General features: G+C 37.7%; 1 protein-coding gene across 9 annotated transcripts in view; it reads left to right on the forward strand.

Annotated features, from left to right (window-relative positions):
- The window catches only part of BIRC6 (baculoviral IAP repeat containing 6), a 227,342-nt gene extending 205,142 nt beyond the window's left edge, over positions 1 to 22,200 (forward strand). For all 9 annotated transcript variants that reach the window (XM_004777910.3, XM_004777912.3, XM_004777917.3 and 6 more), the window contains 6 exons: positions 2,123 to 2,340; positions 3,977 to 4,138; positions 6,872 to 6,949; positions 13,575 to 13,763; positions 15,658 to 15,792; positions 21,051 to 22,200. In XM_004777910.3, coding sequence (XP_004777967.1) covers positions 2,123 to 2,340; positions 3,977 to 4,138; positions 6,872 to 6,949; positions 13,575 to 13,763; positions 15,658 to 15,792; positions 21,051 to 21,230 — 962 coding nt within the window. In that variant the 3' untranslated portion in view covers positions 21,231 to 22,200. The remainder of the gene's footprint in view (positions 1 to 2,122; positions 2,341 to 3,976; positions 4,139 to 6,871; positions 6,950 to 13,574; positions 13,764 to 15,657; positions 15,793 to 21,050) is intronic.
- The last annotated feature ends 254 nt before the right edge of the window (positions 22,201 to 22,454 follow it).

The following is a 22,454-nucleotide window of genomic DNA, read 5'->3' on the forward strand; positions in this document are numbered from 1 at the left end:
TGTGATAGTACATTTGATCAGTAACAGTTGTATGTACTGTATGATAAAGTTGGCTTTCAGCATTTCTTCTTAAATTAGCTTCTACTCATATAGAACTGATGAATAGTTTCTACAAGAAATCCACCAAAAGTTTCTTTATCTCTCTGAAAGACTTGTTGGGAAAAAAAAAAGATGTGGCCCTCCTGTTTTAAAAACATGGAGTGCACAGACCAGTGTCACTTTATAGGTCTTTCCCTTTTTTCTAGATTATAAACTCCTTGAAGGCAGATTTAGTTTCCTGTTTATCATTTAAGCCAAAGAATCTTGCCTAGAATCTTGCACTTAATTTCTTGGTGAGATTTAGTGCATTAATGCTAATTATACTATAGCATTAAAGTTTTTCCATATATTTAGCATTATATGAAGGCAAGATCAAATTTTATTGTTGCTTCTCGTGACAGTGTTTCCCCTATTATGTGTGTGTGTTTTTTTTAAAGATTTTTATTTATTCATGAACAGAGAGAGATCATAAGTAGGCAGAGAAGCAGGCAGAGAGAGAAGTGGGGTGGGGGGAGCAGGCTCCCTGCAGAGCAGAGAGCCTGACTTGGGACTTGATCCCAGGACCCTGAGATCACCACCTGAGCCAAAGGCAGAGGCCCAACCCACTGAGCCCCCAGGTGTCCCCTATTATGTGGTTTTGAAGTGTTACAATTTATATAAATCTTTCTGTTGTAACCCATTGGTTAGGGTGGAGTAATCTCAACTGAGATAAAGTTCAGTTCCCTTTTTTCTTTATGTGCAGAGTTTATAAGTAAAGAATAATGGAGTCTTTTCTAACTCTGCCTAAATAGATGGTTAAGAATTAACCCATTAATTATGTTTAGATTACCCTAATAATCTTCTTTTATTCCATTAATTTAGATTATAAAAGTAATGCAAGAGTAAACTTCAGGGGGCGCCTGGGTGGCTCAGTGGGTTAAAGCCTCTGCCTTCAGCTCATGTCATGGTCCCAGAGTCCTGGGATCGAGCCCTGCATCGGGCTCTCTGCTCAGCGGGGAGCCTGCTTCCTGCTTCCTGCCTGCCTCTCTGCCTATTTGTAATCTCTGCCTGTCAAATAAATAAATAAAATCTTAAAAAAAAAAAAAAAAAGAGTAAACTTCAGCCTGAGACTTCTGTTTTCTGATTCCAAAATCAATGCAAATATATAAAGACCTATTATCTTTAAAAATGAAATATAATAATACTTTTTGGCATTTAATATTCTGAATTGGCAAAAATATTACACTAGTCATTTTAAGAATAAATTGTCTTCTGCTTTACATTGTTTATAGCTACTTGATATAATCTGTCAGTGTGTCCACATTGTAAGTTAAAAATCATTTCCTGGGGGTGCCTGGCAGGCTCATTTGGTAGAGCAGTGGCTCTTGATCTCAGAGTTGTTAAGTTCAAGCCCCACAGTGGGTGTAGAGATTAGTTAAAAACGGAATCTTTTTTTTTTTTTTTTAAGATTTTATCTATTTATTTGAGAGACAGGAGTGAGAGAGAACATGAGAAGGGAGGGGGTCGGAGGGAGAAGCACACTCCCCCCTGAGCAGGGAGCACAGTGGTGGGGCTCGATCCTGGGCCTCCGGGATCATGACCTGAGCCGGAGGCAGTTACTTAACCAACTAAGCCAAAGAATCTTGCCTAAGCCACCCAGGTGCCCTAAAAATAAAATATTTAAAAAAAAAATCATTTCCTGCTTTTGCTTCCATTATATAGTTTATTTATCCAGCAGCAGGTATGACATAAACATGTCTAGTTGCTGTTTTCTCAGTCTTCTGCATTTTGTGGGGCTTTACTTTTTTTTTTTTTGCGTATATTTGGCACACGATGTTGCACTAGTTTCAGTGTACAACAGCGATTTATGATCTCTGTACCTTCTGCTTTGCTCACAAGTGTAGCTGTCTCTGTCACCACACCACGCTATTCCGTTCACGCTGACGGTACTCCCTGTGCTGTGCTTCGGTGCCCTCTGTTTGGAGCTGAAGAAGGGCTAGTGGTTTCTTTGTGATTTTTGTCATTATAACAACTATCCTCCATTCTAGTTCTTTCTTTCTTCCTTTTTTTTTTTTCAGTGTTTTTTTTCTTCTTCTTCTTTTAGATACATTTGAGATGGTTTCTGAGGATGAAGATGGGAAATTGGGTTTTAAAGTAAATTACCACTACATGTCTCAGGTGAAAAATGCAAATGATGCCAACAGTGCTGCCCGTGCCCGCCGCCTTGCCCAGGAAGCCGTGACACTGTCAACCTCACTGCCTCTTTCATCGTCTTCGAGTGTGTTTGTGCGCTGTGATGAGGAACGACTTGACATCATGAAGGTAGAAGAAAACCATTGTTTCTCTGTCTCTCTGGCTAATGTCATTATTCAAATATTCAGACAAAGCAGTAGAAATAGCATGAATTTTAATAAATCAAATAAAAATTCTGTTGACCATTTGGGATATTAATGAAAGGAGTCCTTTTTTAATGTTATAGTATGTGTATGAGACTGCTCTTCAAAATAACAATTTAAAAGAAAATACTAAAATGCCTTCCTTGAGTAAAGTTTGTATGCAGCCTGTAGTTTTAAGAGCTTAGCCTCAAAGGATTTAATGCTGGTCCGTAGAAAAAAGTCATAAGATTTCTTCCTTGTCATCCAAGATACTTCTCTTATGTTATACTATCAGTCTTCAAAATTATTCTTTTTTTTTCCTTTTTCTAGGAAATTCATGTATTTACAGAACCATAATCTGTGAATTAAGTAGTGGTAGTACAGTAATAAATCACTGCACCTTTATGTTTTAACACTGGGGGGGTCTGGCCTTAAGTTCTAAGCCATTGCTTCAGTAAGAAAATTATAAAGATTGGACACCCAGCAGGGACAGGAATGGTGGCAAACCTTTCTTTACATTTGTTATTTTATTCGGAGTTACATAGTCTGTCTTCCTTAGATACACAGCTATAACTATTGACACATTGATTTGAAGACCTTTTCTGTTTGCTTACATTTTTGTTTTGCCCTTTTGGATAATTTTTCAGTAAAAATCTCATAGACTTCACCTATTTGACCACATTCTTATCTGTTCCTTGTTACAAACAATAGCCAAATACAGAATGATTGCCTCAGGAAAGTATTGTTATCATTAAGTGGGCCACATAAGTTCAGACTTGTGACTTTGTCGCTGCTAAACATTATGCTGTACCTAAATTAAAAAGCCCAGCATGGGGCTCCCAACCATAAATCAGAGTTAGCAGATTGAGACTCTAGTGCCGCCTGCCTTCACACAGAGCTATTCAGGACCAGAGGCTTTGCTGCGCAGATCTTGCACAATTAGTATCTGTTGATCAACTTAAACCAAAATTCATTAAATAATTCTGATACTTACTCTTGGGTTCTCTGCTATTTTTTAGATTACTCATAACCCTACAGGAAACACCTGTTCTTTCAAAACCTTTTTATCCTGAGTTGTTACATGAGAACTTTTGTTAACTGCTTGACTCATTATCCCAGAGAAAAATATTTTAAAACTAAGTTACTTCTCAAATGTTAACTTATCTGAAGATGTATTGCAGAAAATTACCCTCATACCTTTTGGATGTGATAACGAGTATACCTTTAATCTCAAATTGTTAAATACTATAGAACATATCAGGAAGGAAAGCTCTCAGAAAAATAGTAACTTAATATTAAAAGGTATTTGATATTAAGGTAAGCTTTCCTGCTGCCAGCAAGGCATCTTTTTTTCAATAGCCCATTTTCACCATAACTAAATAACTTTAATCCTAATCTAAAACCATTTCCTAGTTATGTTGTCATTTTTAACTTTTAACCTCATTTTTAACACATTCTGGTAGAGCTGTATGTAGGATGTAAGAAGGTTGTCCTTACTTCATGTTGGATTGTGTTTTTCTAAATTGCGAGTGGTGTTTAGGAAGAGTAACTTGCACTTTTGTGTATTTGTACATGCATACTAGGTTCTGATAACTGGTCCAGCAGACACCCCTTATGCAAATGGCTGCTTTGAGTTTGATGTATATTTTCCTCAAGATTATCCCAGTTCACCCCCTCTTGTGAATCTAGAGACAACTGGTGGTCATAGCGTGCGATTCAATCCAAACCTTTATAATGATGGCAAGGTAATGTAATTTTGACCTTTTTTGTTTCTGATGCCAAAGTATTGTAACCAAAGGTTCTTTACAATTTAAACAAAATTTTCTTTTGGTTATCTTCTTTCCGAGAGTTACCTGGCTTTCATCATGCTTCTCTTTCCTATATGCAAAGATTAGCCTGAGGAATGAGAGAGAAGGAACCAAAAAGGGCAGAAACACAACAGTGTTGAGAAGCACTTGTAGTCTTAAGAAGTTACTGAGGGACTAACTTACTCAACATATTCCTTGGCCAGTTGAGAGCTTTCTTCACTCAGGAGGTAGTAGAGCCGAATGTCTGTCTTTGCCTCTCACCTTCTTTGACTTTTCGTATCTCCAGTTCCAGTTACCTTTTCACAAGTGCCTCAGGATAGTTGAATGGCAAAAGCATCGTCCTTGTCGACTCTGTATTCCTTTTTTGCATATCATCATTTTTTTTTTTTTGCTTTCATAGCTATCCGTGTTTTCCATGATACATATAATTGTGAACTTATTTTTGACATTTATGTTAAAATGTTTTATATTTTTTAATAAATAGGAAGATGCATTCTGTCTAAAAAAGAAGTTGACCAAGAGGTATAATAAAAAAGCATTTCATATGACAATAAACTTCTAAAATTAGATTTAAAAGAACAATCATCACTTCCCAAACTAATTTTAGATAGTTTGATGGAATTTCAGCAGTAAATTCCATGCTGGAAATATTTCATCCTTAAAAATTACTGAACAATCAGAAGAAATTTAAGACTTCATAAGCAGACAATTCTTTGATGGTATGAGAGGAGCAAGTGCTTAAAGTTGGTCTGGTTCATTAAAGGTGGACTAAATTTTCCCTTGGCTTTGTCTTCATCATAAACTCAGATCATAAAACTGGAATTCGCTTTGTGAGTTTATTGCAGAAGATTTCATCAGAGATAGACCTTCTTTCTTTGGAAGAGCAAAGAACACGTCTTTTATCACTGAGCAAAGAAGAGGATAGAGCAGTGTTGACTTACTGCAGAAGGCAGTAGACTCCGAATAGAGTTTTAAGTGTAAAATGTTAAAATTTATTTACGAAATTACTTTTTTAAGACATGGGGCACCTCGGTGGCTCAGTGGGTTAAACCTCTGCCTTAGGCTCAGGTCATAATCTCAGGGTCCTGGGATCGAGTCCCACATCAGGCTCTCTGCTCAGCAAGGAGCCTTCTTCCCACCCCCCTCTCTACTAGTGATCTATCTCTCTGTCAAATAAATTTAAAAAAAATTTTTTTTAAAGATATAATGGTATAAGGGCTCCTGGGTGCCTCAGTCATTTAAGTTTCGGACTCTTAATTTCTGCTCAGATCGTGATCTCGGGGTCATGAGATTGAGCCCCATGTCGAGCTGTGCACTGGGTGTGGAGCCTGCTTAAGATTCTCTCTCTCCTTCGCCCTCTGTCCCTCTCTCTCCCTTCCCCACCCCCCCCCCCAAAAAAAGGACTTAATGGTAAGGAGAAGAGAAGTAGGTAAGAGAAACAGGTAAGGGCCTGAGAGTTGAATATCTTGAATTATATAATCTTTGCTATATTGTACACTAGAAACATTTAACCTTGGATTCCAGATCTCTAGGTGGGAGTAAGAATACCTGCCCTTGTAGTCACAGGGATGCTCTAAAAATGAAATGTTGGACATTAAGTACTAGTATTAGTACCTTTAGTAATAGTATACAAGGTTATTCAGATACAAGTCTCTTAAAATTATTAATGAAATCGTGTCCTAAATGAATAGTGTATTTTGCATTATTGCTGTCGCAGAATGATTGCAAGAATAGCAAGGAGATAGACTTCTCTGCTTTATTAAGGACCACTTATTTTCCAAGTCTGTTGCCCGTTTTATGACACTGTTAGTTTACAAGTACAGATAAAATGTCCCCAGTTCTGCTTTTCCCTGAGTGACTTCTTCTTAACCTTCTGTTTGGCAGATAGTTTGAGTTCATTCTTGCTGTCTGAGTGAACAGGTATCTGTGTTGTACAGTTTGTTGTGAGGAACCCAATAGATAGATCCTCAGGGCCCTTTCAGGGGTCTGGAAGTCTTCCTCCTTGCCACTTCATGTTTATGTACAGCTAGATTCTGTCCATAGACTTCAACCAAAACAATCTATTGTAACAAATAAAATGTAGAGGCAGATAAGCAGTCAGACCTCTTCTATTAAACCATATCCGTTTTGAAGTTTTACAAAATTTAGAGAGAGTTTTGTTTGTTTTAAGATTTTGCACATTTATTTGAAAGAGAGAGAGCACAAGCAGAGGGGAGAAGCAGACTCCTCGCTGTGCAGGGAGCTCGTCTCGAGGCTCGATCCCAGGACTCCAAGATCATGACCTGAGCTGAAGGCAGACAGTTAACCAACTGAGCTACATAGGTGCCCTGAGGGAGATTTTTTAAATGTAGCATGGTACTACTTTTTCCTACTGAAACTTTTTAAAAGGTTTGGCAAAGAGTTATTTTTCACTAAAAAATACATTATTATATATTAACATTTAACAGGTTCTGTTTCATTTTTCATTATGAAGGGATTGTAATGCCATACAGATTTGGATCACATTTGAAGATGCCAATTTGTTATGACAGACTGGCCTTTAGTGTTTTGTTGGGGGACGTAAAACTGAAATACTGTGATATGATAACGTTTCAATTTTGCTTCTAGTTGCAACAGTTTGCTTTTAAAAAGCACTCACTTCTGTTTATGCTTTCTTCCCTTCTTCCTCAGGTTTGTTTAAGCATCTTAAATACATGGCACGGAAGACCAGAAGAGAAGTGGAATCCTCAGACCTCAAGCTTTTTGCAAGTAAACACATTTCTCTGAGTTTCACTTAGAAAATAAAAAACTATCTATGTTTAAAAAAAAAAAATGGTTTTAGTGACCAAGAATGAACATATTAAACTAAACAAAGCTATCCTGAATAGCTTATAGGTGGTGAACAGGTAGTACAAGTGTCGTCTCACCTGGAGTTTAGAATTTTAAGTTAGGGCATAAGACAAAAGTTGCACTTTACCAAAATTACCTTTAAAAAAATTCCTGAGTTGCCCTTAAAGTACCCGTTGTGCAAAAAGATAACATAAGACAGATAATTTTCTCCCATCTCCCAGTCACTTATAAGGCTTAAATTCACATGAGTAGAATTATTAAACTATTAATATTACAGTTTCTTCCACATATAATATGGTTTTTCTGTAATCTCCTTAATAATGGGACTCACTTGACGTACAGAAGCACTGTCCTAGAATTTATAAAACTTGGGATTGAAGCTCTTATTTTGCAGAGCATTTGACAAACGTTATTTCATAGTCTTGCATTGTGGAAATTAATTTCCACATACCACTTGAACACATAATACGTTATATAATGTCCCATTGAATGCTTTTTGTTGATGCTTTACCTCAGTAGTTCAGAATCCCAGCTAAGAGATAGACTGGGAAGCATATTAATAACATGAATTAACTTTTTCCTCGTTTATTGAGGAAGCAAAAACAAATCATTACTGCTCATGAGAGTTTAAACTCACATATAAAGTTTAGTCTTTAAACCACCATGAATTATCCCCAGATAAACCTACCCTGAAAAGATTCTTCCTTTGCTCTCTTAGTTTGAATTAGGAAAAGAAGATATGAAAAATAATGCCTTAGGATGTCACTTTTTTGATTCTCTGGGAAGATTTTGCAGTATTTTCATGAATTAAGAAGATAATAGCAAGGGGCACCTGGGTGGCTCAGTCGGTTAAGCATCTGACTTTGGCTCTGGTCATGATCCCAGGGCCCTGGCATCGAGCCCCACATTGAGCTCCCTGCTGAGCGAGGTGCCTGCTTCTCCCTGTCCCTGCTGCTTGCTGCTCCCTTGCTTGTGCATGCGCGCTCTCTCTCTGTCAAATAAATAAAATAATTTTTTTAAAAAATAGTACCAATTGTTTTTCCCTTTTTATTAATGTCGAGACCAAGGGAAAAAGTTACATGATTATGCAGAGACCTATTAGAAAGCTCCTAGAATATTTCTCACAGGTTACTACTACTTCATTTTAGAAATGATTATTTCAATTCGATTCCAAAAACCTTAAAATATATTTTTACGTATACTACTCTTGTCAACACAAACTAAGCTTACGATCAGTTTTACTACAAAAGGAAATTCAGAGATATGCTATTTTTCATAAAGTAGATTAGACTTAGCTGAGAATTGAATTTTGTGTTGAATTTATATAATTTTTAAAATAAATTTATAATCAGTTTTCAAAGTTTTTATTTTAAAATTTAATTTGTTTTTAAGTTTTATATTGCCTGTATACCCTAATATACGCACAATATTTTGTGAAATAAAGCAACTTATCCTCAGGGATTTAAATTTTACAAGTTTAGAAACTTAAGTACCCATACATAAAAATTTTCTTTCCTATATATTCCTTTTTGGGGGGGGGTCTTATACATAGTTCACAGAATGAGATTACATTAGATATATCATTTGTACATTGTTCTGTTCACTTAACATTAGAGCATATCCATTTTTCCAAGTTACATTTTTATAATTTCTAATTACTATAATAATCTTTTGAGTTCATATATTGTAATTGAACTGTTTCTCCATTATTGACTATTTTACTTCTGATTTATAAATAACAGTTATTATATGACATTCTCTTTATTTTTTACTGGCATATAATGCATCATTTCCTTCACGGGTACAGGTCTGTGATTCATCAGTCTTACACAATTCACAGTGCTACCATAGCACATGCTCTCCCTCCGCGGTGTCCATCCCCCGGCCACCCCCATCCCTCACAGCCCCTTCCCTCCAGCAAGCCTCAGTTTCTTTCCTGAGATTAAGAGTCTCCTATGGTTTGTCTCCCTCTCCCTCTCTGGTTTTGTCCATTTCATTTTTTCTTCTCTTCCCCCGTGATCCTCTAACTTGTTTCTCAAATTCCACATATCAACACATTCTCTTTATTTTAGATAGTTTCCCAAATCTAGTTTTCAGATCTGTGACAAACTGACTTGGGCAGGAGCAAGAGAAGGCTCTCTTTTCTGTATCAAAAGCCTTGTCTTCTTCCAGAGGGAGGGGACACCTTTCAGTCTTTCCCCATTGAATGTCATGTTACCTGTGAGTTTTTCATAAATTCTCTTCATCGTGTTTGAGGACATTCCTCTTTATTCCTGGCATATTGAGTATTTTTATTACGAATGGGTGTTAGATTTTGTCAGGTGCTTTCTCTGCATCTATTGAAATGATTCTATTATTTTTTTTTATTTTATTAATACAGTGTATTATATTAATTTTGGATGTTATACCAACCTTCCATTCTTGGGACAAATCGACTTGGTCTCTTGATACATAATTCTTTTTTATATATTGCTGGATTCAGTTTGCTAGTATTTAGTTTAAGGATTTTGGCATGTGTATTCCTAAGAAATATTAGTCTCTTTGTGAGATTGTTGTATTAATATTATATAAGAAATAAATGCATGCAGGTAGGAAAACATTGCTCTTTGTCCTCTGTTAGAAACTTTCTTCAGGGGCAGACTTGAGAGGATCAGATAAAATTTCTAATTTTTTCTTGGTTAGATTTTGGGACCCAACATTGTTTTACCTTTTTATTTATCACATGTGCACAAAGGGTAGAAGTACTTTTGCCAGATTGAAAGTATTCCACAAAATTTTTTGAAGGTTGTATACAATTAAAAACAATTCAAAATATCTTAAACAGTGGTAAGCTTTATTAGAATTGCCTGGTTTCTCTGTAGTGAGATTCTAAAAAGAATAATGGTAATTTGTATAAAAATATCACATAGATAGTCTTATGCCATAGGTCTCATATCCAGCAGTAGCACAGTAATAGTCTTAACTATTAGCACAATTTAAAATCAGAAATCTTGGGCACCTGGGTGGCTCAGTGGGTTAAAGCCTCTGCCTTCGGGTCAGGTCATGATCCCGGGTCCTGGGATCGAGTCCAACATCAGGCTCTCTGCTCAACAGGGAACCTGCTTCCTCCTTTCCCTCTCTGCCTACTTCTGATCTCTGTCAAATAAATAAATAAAAGCTTTAAATATAAATAAATAAAAAGCCTTGAAAAAATAAAATCAGGGGGCGCCTGGGTGGCTCAGTGGGTTAAGCCGCTGCCTTCGGCTCAGGTCATGATCTCAGGGTCCTGGGATCAAGTCCCGCATCGGGCTCTCTGCTCGGCAGGGAGCCTGCTTCCTTCTCTCTCTCTCTCTGCCTGCCTCTCTGCCTGCTTGTGAACTCTCTCTGTCAAATAAATAAATAAAATCTTAAAAAAAAAAAAAACAAAAAAAGAACAGTCTGCTCTGATACTTAATTAAAAAAAAAAAAAGAAAAAGAAAATCAGAACTCTTATTAATCATTAAAACTTTAATCAGAATTATTACAGTAGCACCAGATTTTAGCATTGCTATAACTAGCTTTTAATGTTGCTGTAATGTACTTAAAATACCTATTATAATGCCTTGTAAATAGTTTCTTCCAGTTGGATGTTGATAAAGATGTCATGTGCAGGAGGAATTAAACAGAATTTATGGTTCATGTAATCAACCATTTATAAATATTAACAAATATATATTACCATTGGGGCACCTGGGTAGCTCAGTCAGATAAACGTCTGACATTACCTCAGGTCATGATCTCAGGGTCCTGAGATCAAGCCCATTGTCTCAGGAGGGAGTCTGCTTATACCTCTGCCTGCCCCCACCCCCGGCTTATGCTCTCTCTGCCTCTCTCTCTCCCAAATAAATAAATAAAATCATTCTATATATTTATTTATTTATTTATTTATTTATATATGAGATCATTTTTCCTTTTCCAGAGATTTTATTTATTTGAGAGAGAGTGTGTGTGAGCATGAGTGGGGTTGGGAGAGCAGAGGGAGAGGAAGAAGCGGATTCCCCTCTGAGCAGGGAGCCAAATTTGGGGAGTTGATTCCAGAACCCTGAGATCATGACCTGAGCCAAAAGTAGATGTTAAACTGAGCCACCCAGGCACCCTGAGACAATTTTTCTTAAAATGGAAAGTTCTGGAAATCATCCACTGTTTACAGTCCTACTCATAGCAGCATCATTTTTTAGAGGCAGGTACTTAACTATTTTATAAGCAAAAGGCTTTTAAAAGGCTAAAAGCATTTTACTAATTAAGAGTTTCCTTTACACCATAGATGTTATTATTTCTTCTAATAGAGTTTATTGTTGCAAATTAGTATTTTGGATTATATACTCTGTACTTTACTATATTTGAAATATCTACAATAAAATTTTAGATACAACATGAAAATACAGGAAATCAACAGTTAGTAATTCCTCAGGGATGTGGGATAGAGGGAGGAATATGGCCAATTAGTGGATATTCTAAAGATAACAAAAAGTCACAGAAATGGATAATAGTAGGAATATAGTGACCAAATGAATATATAAAATTGTAGGAGACTTGATTGCTGACTAGTTGAGTGGCCTGGTAGAACACCATCCAATAGGGTTAAAATTTTTGTTTTGACACATAGTGAAAGGAAGCTGTTCCATGGTTCTTGATTTGGTCAGTTCCAAACAAATTAAAATGAAAACTTCTTGTACTTTTGTGGATGCTAATTTAAAACTGAAGAGGAGAGAGACTGTAAATTCAGCCTATGAATAAAAGTCTGTAACTCTTGACCTTGTTAAATTATCAAAGAATTGACTAGGAATCAGTGAACCTACGTTACAGAATGAAAATGTATTCTGTTTATTATTAATTTAATTATAACCGTATCTATATCATATACTAGGCCATGTAATGGATTTTTTTTGCTAATTACCAATTCATTGTCAGCTCATATTCTAGGAAAACACTTCAGCCAGATGTAGCTGTGATAAACATTACATTTTGGTTTGATCCACGTTAGTCTTTTAAGTTTTGTTGATCAAAATGAAACTCATGCTGACTGCTTTTCTGCCCATGTTACATAAATAAAAAGACTATTTTCAGAGTACAAATGATTTTGTTTTGCATTTTACTGTCTTCTGGATGCCTGCTGTCATTTTTACTCTAAGAAAGAATAGCTACTGTGGGTGAATTAAACTTAATTAATGAGTACTACTACTTAACTCCCAGGAAAAATTTATTTAGTTCTCACAGCCATTCTTTAAGTAGTTGTTATCTTCATTTTACAGATGACCAAAAAATAGGTTCTGAGGGGGTAAGTTGCTCTGCCTGCTCTGGTCTCTCACTTAAATATTTTATATTGTTCTCAGAGCTGGATAATTTTTAATATTGAAAATCAAGTGCTTTTAAAAAAAAGAAATCTTTTCCTTTCAAGGATTTACTAATTTACTGCTTTTTTCATGCCCAGTTTTATGGTTACTTAATGTGTGCTATGAATAAAATGACTGAACAAGACAGATAATCCAAATCTCCAGAAAGTTTCATAAGAATGTTGTGATCCCTCCATAGCTAAGTTCACTGAAGAAAAATAAAGTAGCATTTGTATACTTCCAAGGTGGTGTATGTTTTATAAAGCAGGGGGACCTAAGTGGAGCAGTTGGTTAAGCGTCTGGATCTTGGTTTCATCTCCGGTCATGATCTGAGGATTGTGAGATCGAGCTCCATGTCCAGCTCTACACTCAGCACACAGTACACTTGAGATTCTCTCCCTCTCCCTATCTCTTTGCCCCTAACGCTTGTGTGCACTCGCTCGCTCTCTCTAAAATACATAAATAAATCTTTTTTTAAGAGGCAAATATAAGATGCCTTTTAAAAGTATTTATTTTCCTTGGAATAAAAATAAAGATTGCATCATGCCTGGTTTTTCTTACAAGTGAGTATTATTAGGAGTGCATGGTTACCATTATGCTCTTTGAGAGTCAGGACACTTCGAGCACAATAATGTTTAAATTATTGTGGGATGTTTATAAACAAATTTTTTTTAGCAGTTTCAGGAAATACAATCTTTAGTACTTTTTATTTTTTCAAGGATTCAAGAATATAAAATACAAAATACTCAAATACTGTATGAGTCTGTTGTACCTTTTAGAATTTTTTATTATTTTTTTATTGTACCTTTTTGTTTTTTTTAAGTTTTTTGTATTTACTTATTTTTGCAAGGGAGAGAGAGGGAGCATGCAAGCATGAGTGGGGTCGGGGGGTGGAGCAGGACAGAGGGAGATGCAGGCTCTTTGCTGAGCAGGGAGCCTGAAGCTGGACTCATTCCCAGGACCCCGGGATCATGACCTGAGCCAAAGGCAGGCACTTAACCGGCTAAGTCATCCAGGTACCCCACTACTATACCTATTTTAATTTTGCTTTTAATAATACAGTATTTCAGTGTCCAATGATTAACGTCAATTTTATGGTGATAAAAATATGTGGAAGCACATATTAGAAGATAACAGTTTACTGGTACTAAAAATGTCCCATCATAACTTCTCTTTATTTCTTTGTTCCTCAGGTGTTGGTGTCTGTTCAGTCCCTTATATTAGTAGCTGAGCCTTATTTTAATGAACCAGGATATGAACGGTCTAGAGGCACTCCCAGTGGTACACAGAGTTCTCGAGAATATGATGGAAACATTAGACAAGCAACGGTTAAGTGGGCAATGCTAGAACAAATCAGAAACCCTTCACCGTGCTTCAAAGAGGTATGTTGAGTAAAATGAATGAAATACTTTATTAACATTACTGTACCTGCGTTTATATTTGGACAGTCTATAGTATACTAAACTTTAGTTTTTGATCATAACAGATGAGTAATAATATAATAGAGGTGATTTTTAAAACCACCTATTTCCTAAAAGGCATCTGACTCTGTTTTGGGACAGTTTTTTAGTTTCTTGTTTTTAACAGTTACCATTCTATTCGTGAACTGTATTAATAAAGTCGTCCTCATAAAAAATATTTTTTTTTATTAGAGATCAAGGTACTTTCTAAGGTTGTCTTTCAAATAGAAGGTTTGCCCTTATACTAATATCCATGTGTGAATACTGAAGAGAAGACATTTTCTTTCCTTTAGGAAAAAGTTGGACTTTGTGAAACCTGTCTTGATATTCACAAATGCTTTTATTTTACCACATCCTGAAAAGTGACTATTCTTGGGGTTAGTTGTCTCTCCATAATCTTTCTAAAATATGATTATATTCTTTTATTTGTTTTTAAAGATTTTCTTTGTCAAAGAGGAAGAGAGAAAGAGAGAGCACACCCACAGACAGGCAGAGCAGCAGGCAGAGGGAAAAGCAGGCTCCCCGCTGAGCGAGGAGCCTGATATGGGACTCGATCCTAGGACCCTGGGATTATTACCTGAGTTGAAGGCAGATGCTTAATGGGCTGGGCCACCCAGGTGTCCCAAGCTTGGGTTACTTATATTAAGTAATCAATTTTGTACCCATATCGAATGTCAGTTGTCATTAGCCACTGCCCTAAGGTACTTAGAACTTAAGGATAAAGGAAGCTCATTTCCTGCCTTTGAAAAATGTATATTCCTCCTCTTGTATCATGAATGTTTTCTGTGCGCTTAAGGCTCAAACAGTGAATCCAGATATATAAACTACTAGACAGGTCCACTTAATTTTACAAAGTCATCTTAACACTAAAACTGAACTCTTGATTCTTCCTTTGTTCACTCCCTTAGTAAAAGCACCATCATCTCAGCCCAAACCTTTACCACCTGTGACTTGATTCTTTTTCTGATACAACACATTCAGTCTAATGACAAATCCTGTCATTAAATTTTTAAATTTTTAAAAATTCTATATGCCAAACACAATTATTGTAAGGATTAACTTTGGGGCACCTGGGTGGCTGGCTCAGTTAGTAAAGCGTCCAACTCTTGGTTTCAGACTCAGGGTTGTGAGCTGGAGCCCCTACATGGGGCTTGCACTGGGCGTGGAGCCTGCTTCAGAATCGCCCTGTCCTCTCCCTCTGCCCCTCCCTTCAGGAATGCCCGCTCACATGCTGCTCCCTGGCGCTCTCAAATAAACAAGCAAGCAAGGAAAGTTAACTTGATAAACTATAATCTTAACCAGAAATTAACCAGAAGATAAAATTAAGAAAGTAATAATAATGCCTATTTTTAGGGCTCTATTCTGATTTCTGTATCAATATCTTTGACATTTGGAATGTCTTTAGTTATTTAGGTATTTGTAGAGTTCTCTTTTAAAGGTAGAAAATTGGACAGGGTTTCTGTTGTCAGTGCTCTCCTAATTATTTTCTTCTGGTTATCTATTTACAGTGCTCACCTTGTGAATGTATTACAATATACATGTCTTTATTCTCTCTGGCAGGAGAGAATAAATGAATAAATGAATGTCTGGTTGCTATTGGGCATTATTTCTGCTGTAGGGCTGGGCATTTCAACACGTGCCATCAGAAGGCATTAGCCGGATTCTTCCCTGTTAATGTAAAATTCACTAATTGAGTTTTGTGGAGGCAAAAACACTGCAGTTGTCTTTTAATTTTCATTTCTTTGAATGCCACTTGTTTTGTCTTTTAAATTCTGACCAGAACACCTTTTGTTCCCTTGGTTGTTTTATTCTTAAGGTTATACACAAACACTTTTACTTGAAAAGAGTTGAGATCATGGCCCAGTGTGAGGAATGGATCGCGGACATCCAGCAGTACAGCAGTGACAAGCGGGTAGGCAGAACTATGTCTCACCATGCCGCAGCTCTCAAGGTGAGTAAGCCTTCCGATCGCGGCCCTGTTGGCAACAGAGCTATAGTCACCAGATGGTAAGGGAATCTGAAAGATTCCAAAAAACAACACTTATTTTAAGGTCAGAGGTCTAAATTGCTACAAAAGTCTATAGAAAAGGTTCATTAATTTTGACAGTGAGTTGACACTTCCTAAAAAAGGATGCTGAGGGGCGTGTGCTCTGTGAATTACTTTTTTTATTGTTTTCCCTTTTCTGTTTTGCAGTTTATTTTTCATTCTGCTCAAGGTCCCTGCTCCCAGTTCTCCATACCCGTGACCCTGGCTCCCCCTCTCTGCTCCCTCATCTCTCCCCTCCAGGCCTTTACTCTCGTTTTCACCTGCTCTTGCTAGCTCACTGCCGTTCGGGTGCAGCTTACATTTAGCTTTATGGAAACCTGCCCTGACTTAGATTACTTCAGTTTCAGCTTCCATAACACCCTATGTGTGTTAAAACATGCTCATTCCAGGTGCCTGCCTGGCTCAGTGGGAAGAGCATGTGACTCTTCATTTCATTCAGGGTCGTGAATTCAAGCCTCACGCTGGGGATAGAGTTAACTTCAAAAAAAAAAAAAAAGTTAAAAACTTTATTTTTTAATAGTTTTAAAAAAAAAAAAACCCTCTCATTGCACTGGTCGAAATGTTTGTCTTTTGGGGGCACAGAGTGGCTTAGTCGGTTAAGCATTTGCCTTTGCTCTGGTGGTGATCCCACAGTTCTGGGTGGAGCCCCTCGTCCGCCTCCCTGCTTGGTAGGGAGAAGCAGGCTCCCCTCCACTCATGTTCTGCCGCTTCCAGTCGGAGACCGGAGGAGAATTAGGCACAAACAAGTCAGCTGCAAAAGACTGCTGCCCCTCGGAACAATTTGTTACTTAAACTGTAACCCCTGAAGGATTTTACTAGTTGCCAAGCACATTTAGATATGCCCTTAAGAAATTCATAGAGTGGCAACAGGTCTTTGGGGAGAAGGCCGGAGCTGGGCAGCTGGGGATGCCGGCTCGCTCAGCTTCACGGTCGTATATCGGCCTTCTCCCCAAAGACCTGTTGCCACTATATGAATTTCTTAAGGCCGTATCTAAATGTGCTTGGCAACTAGTAAAATCCTCCAGGGGTTACAGTTTAAGTAACAAATTGTTCCGAGGGGCAGCAGCAATGTTCTCTCTCGCTCTTGTTCTCTATCTCAAATAAACAAATAAAATCCTAAAAAAAAAAACAAACAGTGTTTGTCTTTTCTACCAGTTTTCATTTGTAGACCACTGTAGTTCCTCTTCTCACACTCTTTAATTCTTTTAGTGAATTTTTTTTCTTCACCCTTCTGAGGGTTTATATACCTGAAGTCTTACGTTTTGACCCTCAGAGCCATTTTACTCTCCTTTTCTCTCAGTTGTATCTATACCCTTAACTTTGGTGATTTACTCTTTCTCTCTCTTTTTTTTTTTCTTTAAGATTTTATTTATTTGACAGAGATCACAAGTAAGCAGAGGGGCTGGCAGATAGAGGGAAGCAGGCTCCCCGCTGAGCAGAGAGCACGATGAGGGGCTCGATCCCAGGACCCTGAGATCACGACCTGAGCCGAAGGCAGAGGCTTAACCCACTGAGCTACCCAGGCAACCCCCCCCCTTTTTTTTAAGTGTAGTTGACCTAAAATTTTATTTTCACTTCAGGTGTACAACATAGTGATACCATATTTATATGCCTTACAAGTGATCATGATAAGTCTACCTCTTTGCTTTTTAGGCCGTTTACTCTTTTTTTAAATTTTTTTATTTTTTCAAAGATTTTATTTTTTTAAGCAATCTGCATATACAACATGGGGCTTGAACTCACAACCCTGATATCAGGAATTGCATACTTTATCAACTCAGCCAGCCAAGTGCCCCAGGGCCATTTTTTCTTTAAAAGCAACTTTTCGGGGACGCCTGGGTGGCTCAGTTGGTTAAGCAGCTGCCTTCAGCTCAGGTCATGATCCCAGCGTCCTGGGATCGAGTCCCACATCGGGCTCCTTGCTCGGCAGGGAGCCTGCTTCTCCCTCTGCTTCTGCCTGCCATTCTGCCTGCCTGTGCTCGCTCTCCCCCCCCCCTCTCTCTGATAAATAAATAAAATCTTTAAAAAAAAAAAAAAAAAAAAAAAAAAAAGCAACTTTTCGGGGCACCTGGGTAGCTGAGTTGGTTGAGTGACTGCCTTCGGCTCAGGTCATGATCCTGGAATCCCGGGGTCGAGTCCCGCATCAGGCTTCCGGCTCTGCGGGGAGTCTGCTTCTGTCTCTGACCTTCTCCTTGCTCATACTCACTGTCTCTCTCTCTCAAATAAATAAATAAAATATTTTAAAAAAAAAAAAAAGCAACTTTTTCAACTATTGCCTGGTTTTTGCTTTCTCAAAATTACCTTTTTTTTCCCCCTAAAGATTTTATTTATTTATTTGACAGAGAGAGAAGAAGCACAAGTAGGCAGCAGCAGGCAGAGGGAGAGGGAGAAGCAGGCTCTCCGCTGAGTAGGGAGCCCTGTGCAGGGCTCGATCCCAGGATCCTGGGATCATGACCTGAGCCAAAGGCAGACACTTTCTAATTGAGCCACCCAGGCTCCCCTTTTTCAAAATTATCTAATGGCATTTTTACTTGGATGCCCTGCCATTTCTTAAGTGAAGGTGTAAAATTAAAACTTCTCTTTCCTCCTATCAAGTTTTCCTTTCTTTTTTTTTTGAATTGAGGTATAGTTGACATAATGTGTACAACATGCTGACTTGATACATTTTACATATTGTAATGAGATTACCATTGTAGCCATAGCATCTTTATCACATTGCATGATAATCAGTTTCTTTTTGTGGTCCAAACAGTTAACATCTAGACTGGTACCAAATTTGGTTATAATACAATATTGTTGTCTGTAATCACTGCTTGGCACATTAGGTCTCTGCCCCCCCCCCTTTTTTTAAAGATTTTATTTATTTATTTGACAGACACATTTTATTTATTTATTTGACAGACAGATCACAAGTAGGCAGAGACAGGCAGAGAAAGACTGAGAAGCAGGTTCCCCGCTGAGCAGAGAGCCCAATGCGGAGGTCAATCCCAGCACCCTGGGATCATGACCCGAGCCGAAGGCAGAGGCGTTAACCCACTGAGCCACCCAGGCACCCCATCTCTGCCCATTTTTTAATTGGATTATTTGTTTGGTGCTGGGTTATATATTCTCTTTATAAATTTGGATACTAATCCTTATTGGATATGTCATTTGCAAATGTCTTCTCCCATTCGATAGGCTATCTTTTAGTTGTATTGGTTGCTTCCTTTGCTGTGTGAAGGCTATTTGTTTGCTTGTTTGTTTGTTTGTTTGTTTTAGAGAGGGAAAGAATAAATCCTAAGCAGGCTCCATGCCCAGCACAGACCGCAACACAGGGCTTGATCTCACAACCTTAAGGTCATGACCTGAACCAAAATCAAGAGTCAGACGTTGGAGCACGTGGGTGGCTCAGTGAGTTAAGCCTCTACCGTCAGCTCAGGTCATGATCTCAGGGTCCTGGGATTGAGCCCCGCATTGGGCTCTGCTTGATGGGGAGCCTGCTTTCCCCTCTCTCTCTCTCTGCCTACCTCTCTGCCTACTTGTGATGTCTGTCAAATAAATAAATAAAATCTTTTAAAAGAAGAAAAAGTACTCGGTTAAAAAAAAAAAAAAGAAGAGTCAGACGTTTAATTGATTGAGCCACCCAGTTGCCCCATATTTTTCATTTTATTTTTTTATTTTTAAAGAAATTTAAAGAATTTGAGATATAAGCATAATTTTCTTTCTTCTTCCCTGGTTAAGGTTTTGTCCTGTTGTCCACAGTGGAAGGTAAATTGGGGCTGGAGAAATTACGAGTTATCACTGTGTTAATATATTTTGAAACCTTACAAATAGCTACAAGTGTGTAGTTGTTATTTTGTCTTAGACCTCTAACCCAAATTTAGGCTCTGTGAGTCAGAGATTTTTTATCTTTTTCCACTCATTGCTTTTATATTTTTAGTGTCTCATACATAAAAAGTGTTCTGTAAATCTTGGTTAATTAATTTTCAAAGTTGTATATTGACAACAACAAGTTTTCAAAGCCCTGATGCACTACTTGAGGTCATTTCTCTCCCAGTAGAAAATTATAAACCAAAACTTTATATTTGTAGACAACTATCCCCTCTCTGTTAACATCTCTATATCTTTCTCTAAATATGTAATGTATGGTAGAATACGAAATTATATAATCTCTCTGATTATTCTTTTTCACTTGCTTAAATTAGGAAAAAATTAGGGGGCACCCAGGTGGCTCAGTTGGTTAGGCGTCTGACTCTTGATCTCAGGGTCATGAGTTTGAGCCCTGCACTGGGCTCCACACTGGGCATGGAGCCTACTTACACAAAAAAAATTGGATGAAAAAATTGTTCCTAAGGTTTTTTCTGAGCATTAAGTGAGACTGAGAGTGAAACATTTTGCAAATGTTCTACACAAGACCTGGTACCTGATCAAGACTTGTTTGTATTCAGTAAAATAATTGTGGGTTTATTTTAATTTATGGACTTTCTATCAAAAAATATTTAGCCAGAGACAGGATGTATTATAAGAGAAGAGCTTACCCTCTTTAATTTAAAAGAGTATCTACCATATGTGAGTTCGTACAAATCATCAGTAATGCTGGGGGTGTGGGTAGGGTCAGTGCACATGCTACTTTGGGCTTTTCAGCAGCATCAGTTTTTTTTTGCCCATTTTGTTCACTGCTTCTTACAGTAGCGGCTCAGGTCATGATCCCAGGGTCTGGGATCGAGCCCTGCATTGGGCTCCCTGGTCAGGGGATGGGGGGGTGCTGCTTCTCCCTCTTCCACTCCCCCTACTTGTGTTCCTCCGTCACTCCCTCTCTGTCAAGTCAATAAATAAAATCTTTTTTTAAAAAAATGAATAAAAGGGTGCCTGGGTGGCTCAGTGGGTTAAGCCACTGCCTTCTGCTCAGGTCATGATCTCAGGGTCCTGGGATCGAGTCCCACATCGGGCTCTCTGCTCAGCAGGGAGCCTGCTTCCTCCTCTCTCTCTCTGCCTGCCTCTCTGCCTACTTGTGATCTCTGTCTGTCAAATAAATAAATAAAATCTTTTTTAAAAAAATGAATAAAAAAATATTTATAGGCCTAATGCTTTGGGTTTTGTTTTAAACTTAGTTCCTCCCTCATACGATGTTATGTTAGAATCAGGGTTTATAATTCTTTTATCACTCATTTTCCCCTGTGTAGCGTCACACTGCTCAGCTCCGGGAAGAGCTGCTAAAACTTCCCTGTCCCGAAGGCTTGGACCCCGACGCTGATGATGCCTCGGAGATGTGCAGTGCCACCGCAGGTGCTGAGGAGACTCTGATGCACGATCAGGTCAAACCCAGCAGCAGTAAAGAACTCCCCAGTGACTTCAAATTATGAGCTGCATTGACATGGACTTCAGAGACACAAAGGCTTTGAAGCACAAGCCAAATATGTCAATATTTGTATGTAAGAAACTAATTATGTAATAGTTATTGAAACTGAAACTATACTATGCCCTTAAGGAGATCCAGTTTAATTCAAGGTGATCTTTTATTTACCTGTACAAGAGTGTAAACTTTTTTGTGCTTTTATTTTTCAATTGTGAGAACCACTGATTGGTATGTTCAACAAATTTGTGTATACAAAGAAATGGATAAATCACTGATATATAAGGGAAACTACCTTAGGAAAGAATGTTTACTGAATGTTTATTTTATTTTATTTTTTTTTTTACTGTAGAGTGAGGGGTTGTTAACAAAGAATATATATTGGTCATTCTTACAACTACTATTTAAAGTCAGCAACTTTTCACTGAATTTGATAGGTTTTATGTTTGGCCATATCTTCATGCTCATCTTTGATTTCTGAAGACCTCCTACATACACTTAAATAAAAGTTAAATGGACATACTCCCTCTTTTTTGATTTACTGGTACATTTTTTAAATGATAAATATGCCATAAAATGCATTATAGCTGGAGACTTGCACTTGTATGGATGAATTTATTACATTCAACGTATTTAATTTTATGCCTTCTAATTCTAAGATGCAGAAAAAATAAATGAACATGATTTTATTCTATGCCAACATTTGGGCCTGTGAATGTATCCGTTATTTGAATTTAAGTATATGAGAAGGAATGGTCAATTTGAAAAGTCACTCTAAACTGATTTTTTCCTAAAGGGCTCCTTTTTTTCCTGGACTCTGGTTTTACTACTAAAGTCACGTGTATGTATGAAAACATTGAGGCTCTGTAGAGCAGAGAGGAGACCTCTCTGGTGCTGTTACAGTACATTCTGTACCTGCCATACAGGCTCATTTTCATGCAAATTCTTCTTAGAGCCAAATAAATAAAGAATTAGGTGTATTAGTATGTCTTGTTTCTAAAACAGTTTGCCATGGTGTGAAATGCTGTTTCTACAAAAATTTGGACACTTTCAAGACCTAAGCATGGGGAAGGAAAGGATATTTTTCTAACAACAATTATCACAAAAAGCTCAGGTGATTTTTGACAGTGTTTATATAAAATGAACTGCTGTTTGGGAACCTTGAATCTGGAGCTGACCAGAAGGAGAAGCTGTATTGTGAACGGTGAGCTGCTCTCTGAAGAAAAGGGGGAAC

Source organism: Mustela putorius, unplaced genomic scaffold (assembly GCF_011764305.1).
Source record: "Mustela putorius furo isolate JIRA1106 unplaced genomic scaffold, ASM1176430v1.1 tig00000281_pilon_pilon_pilon, whole genome shotgun sequence".
NCBI lineage: Eukaryota > Metazoa > Chordata > Mammalia > Carnivora > Mustelidae > Mustela > Mustela putorius.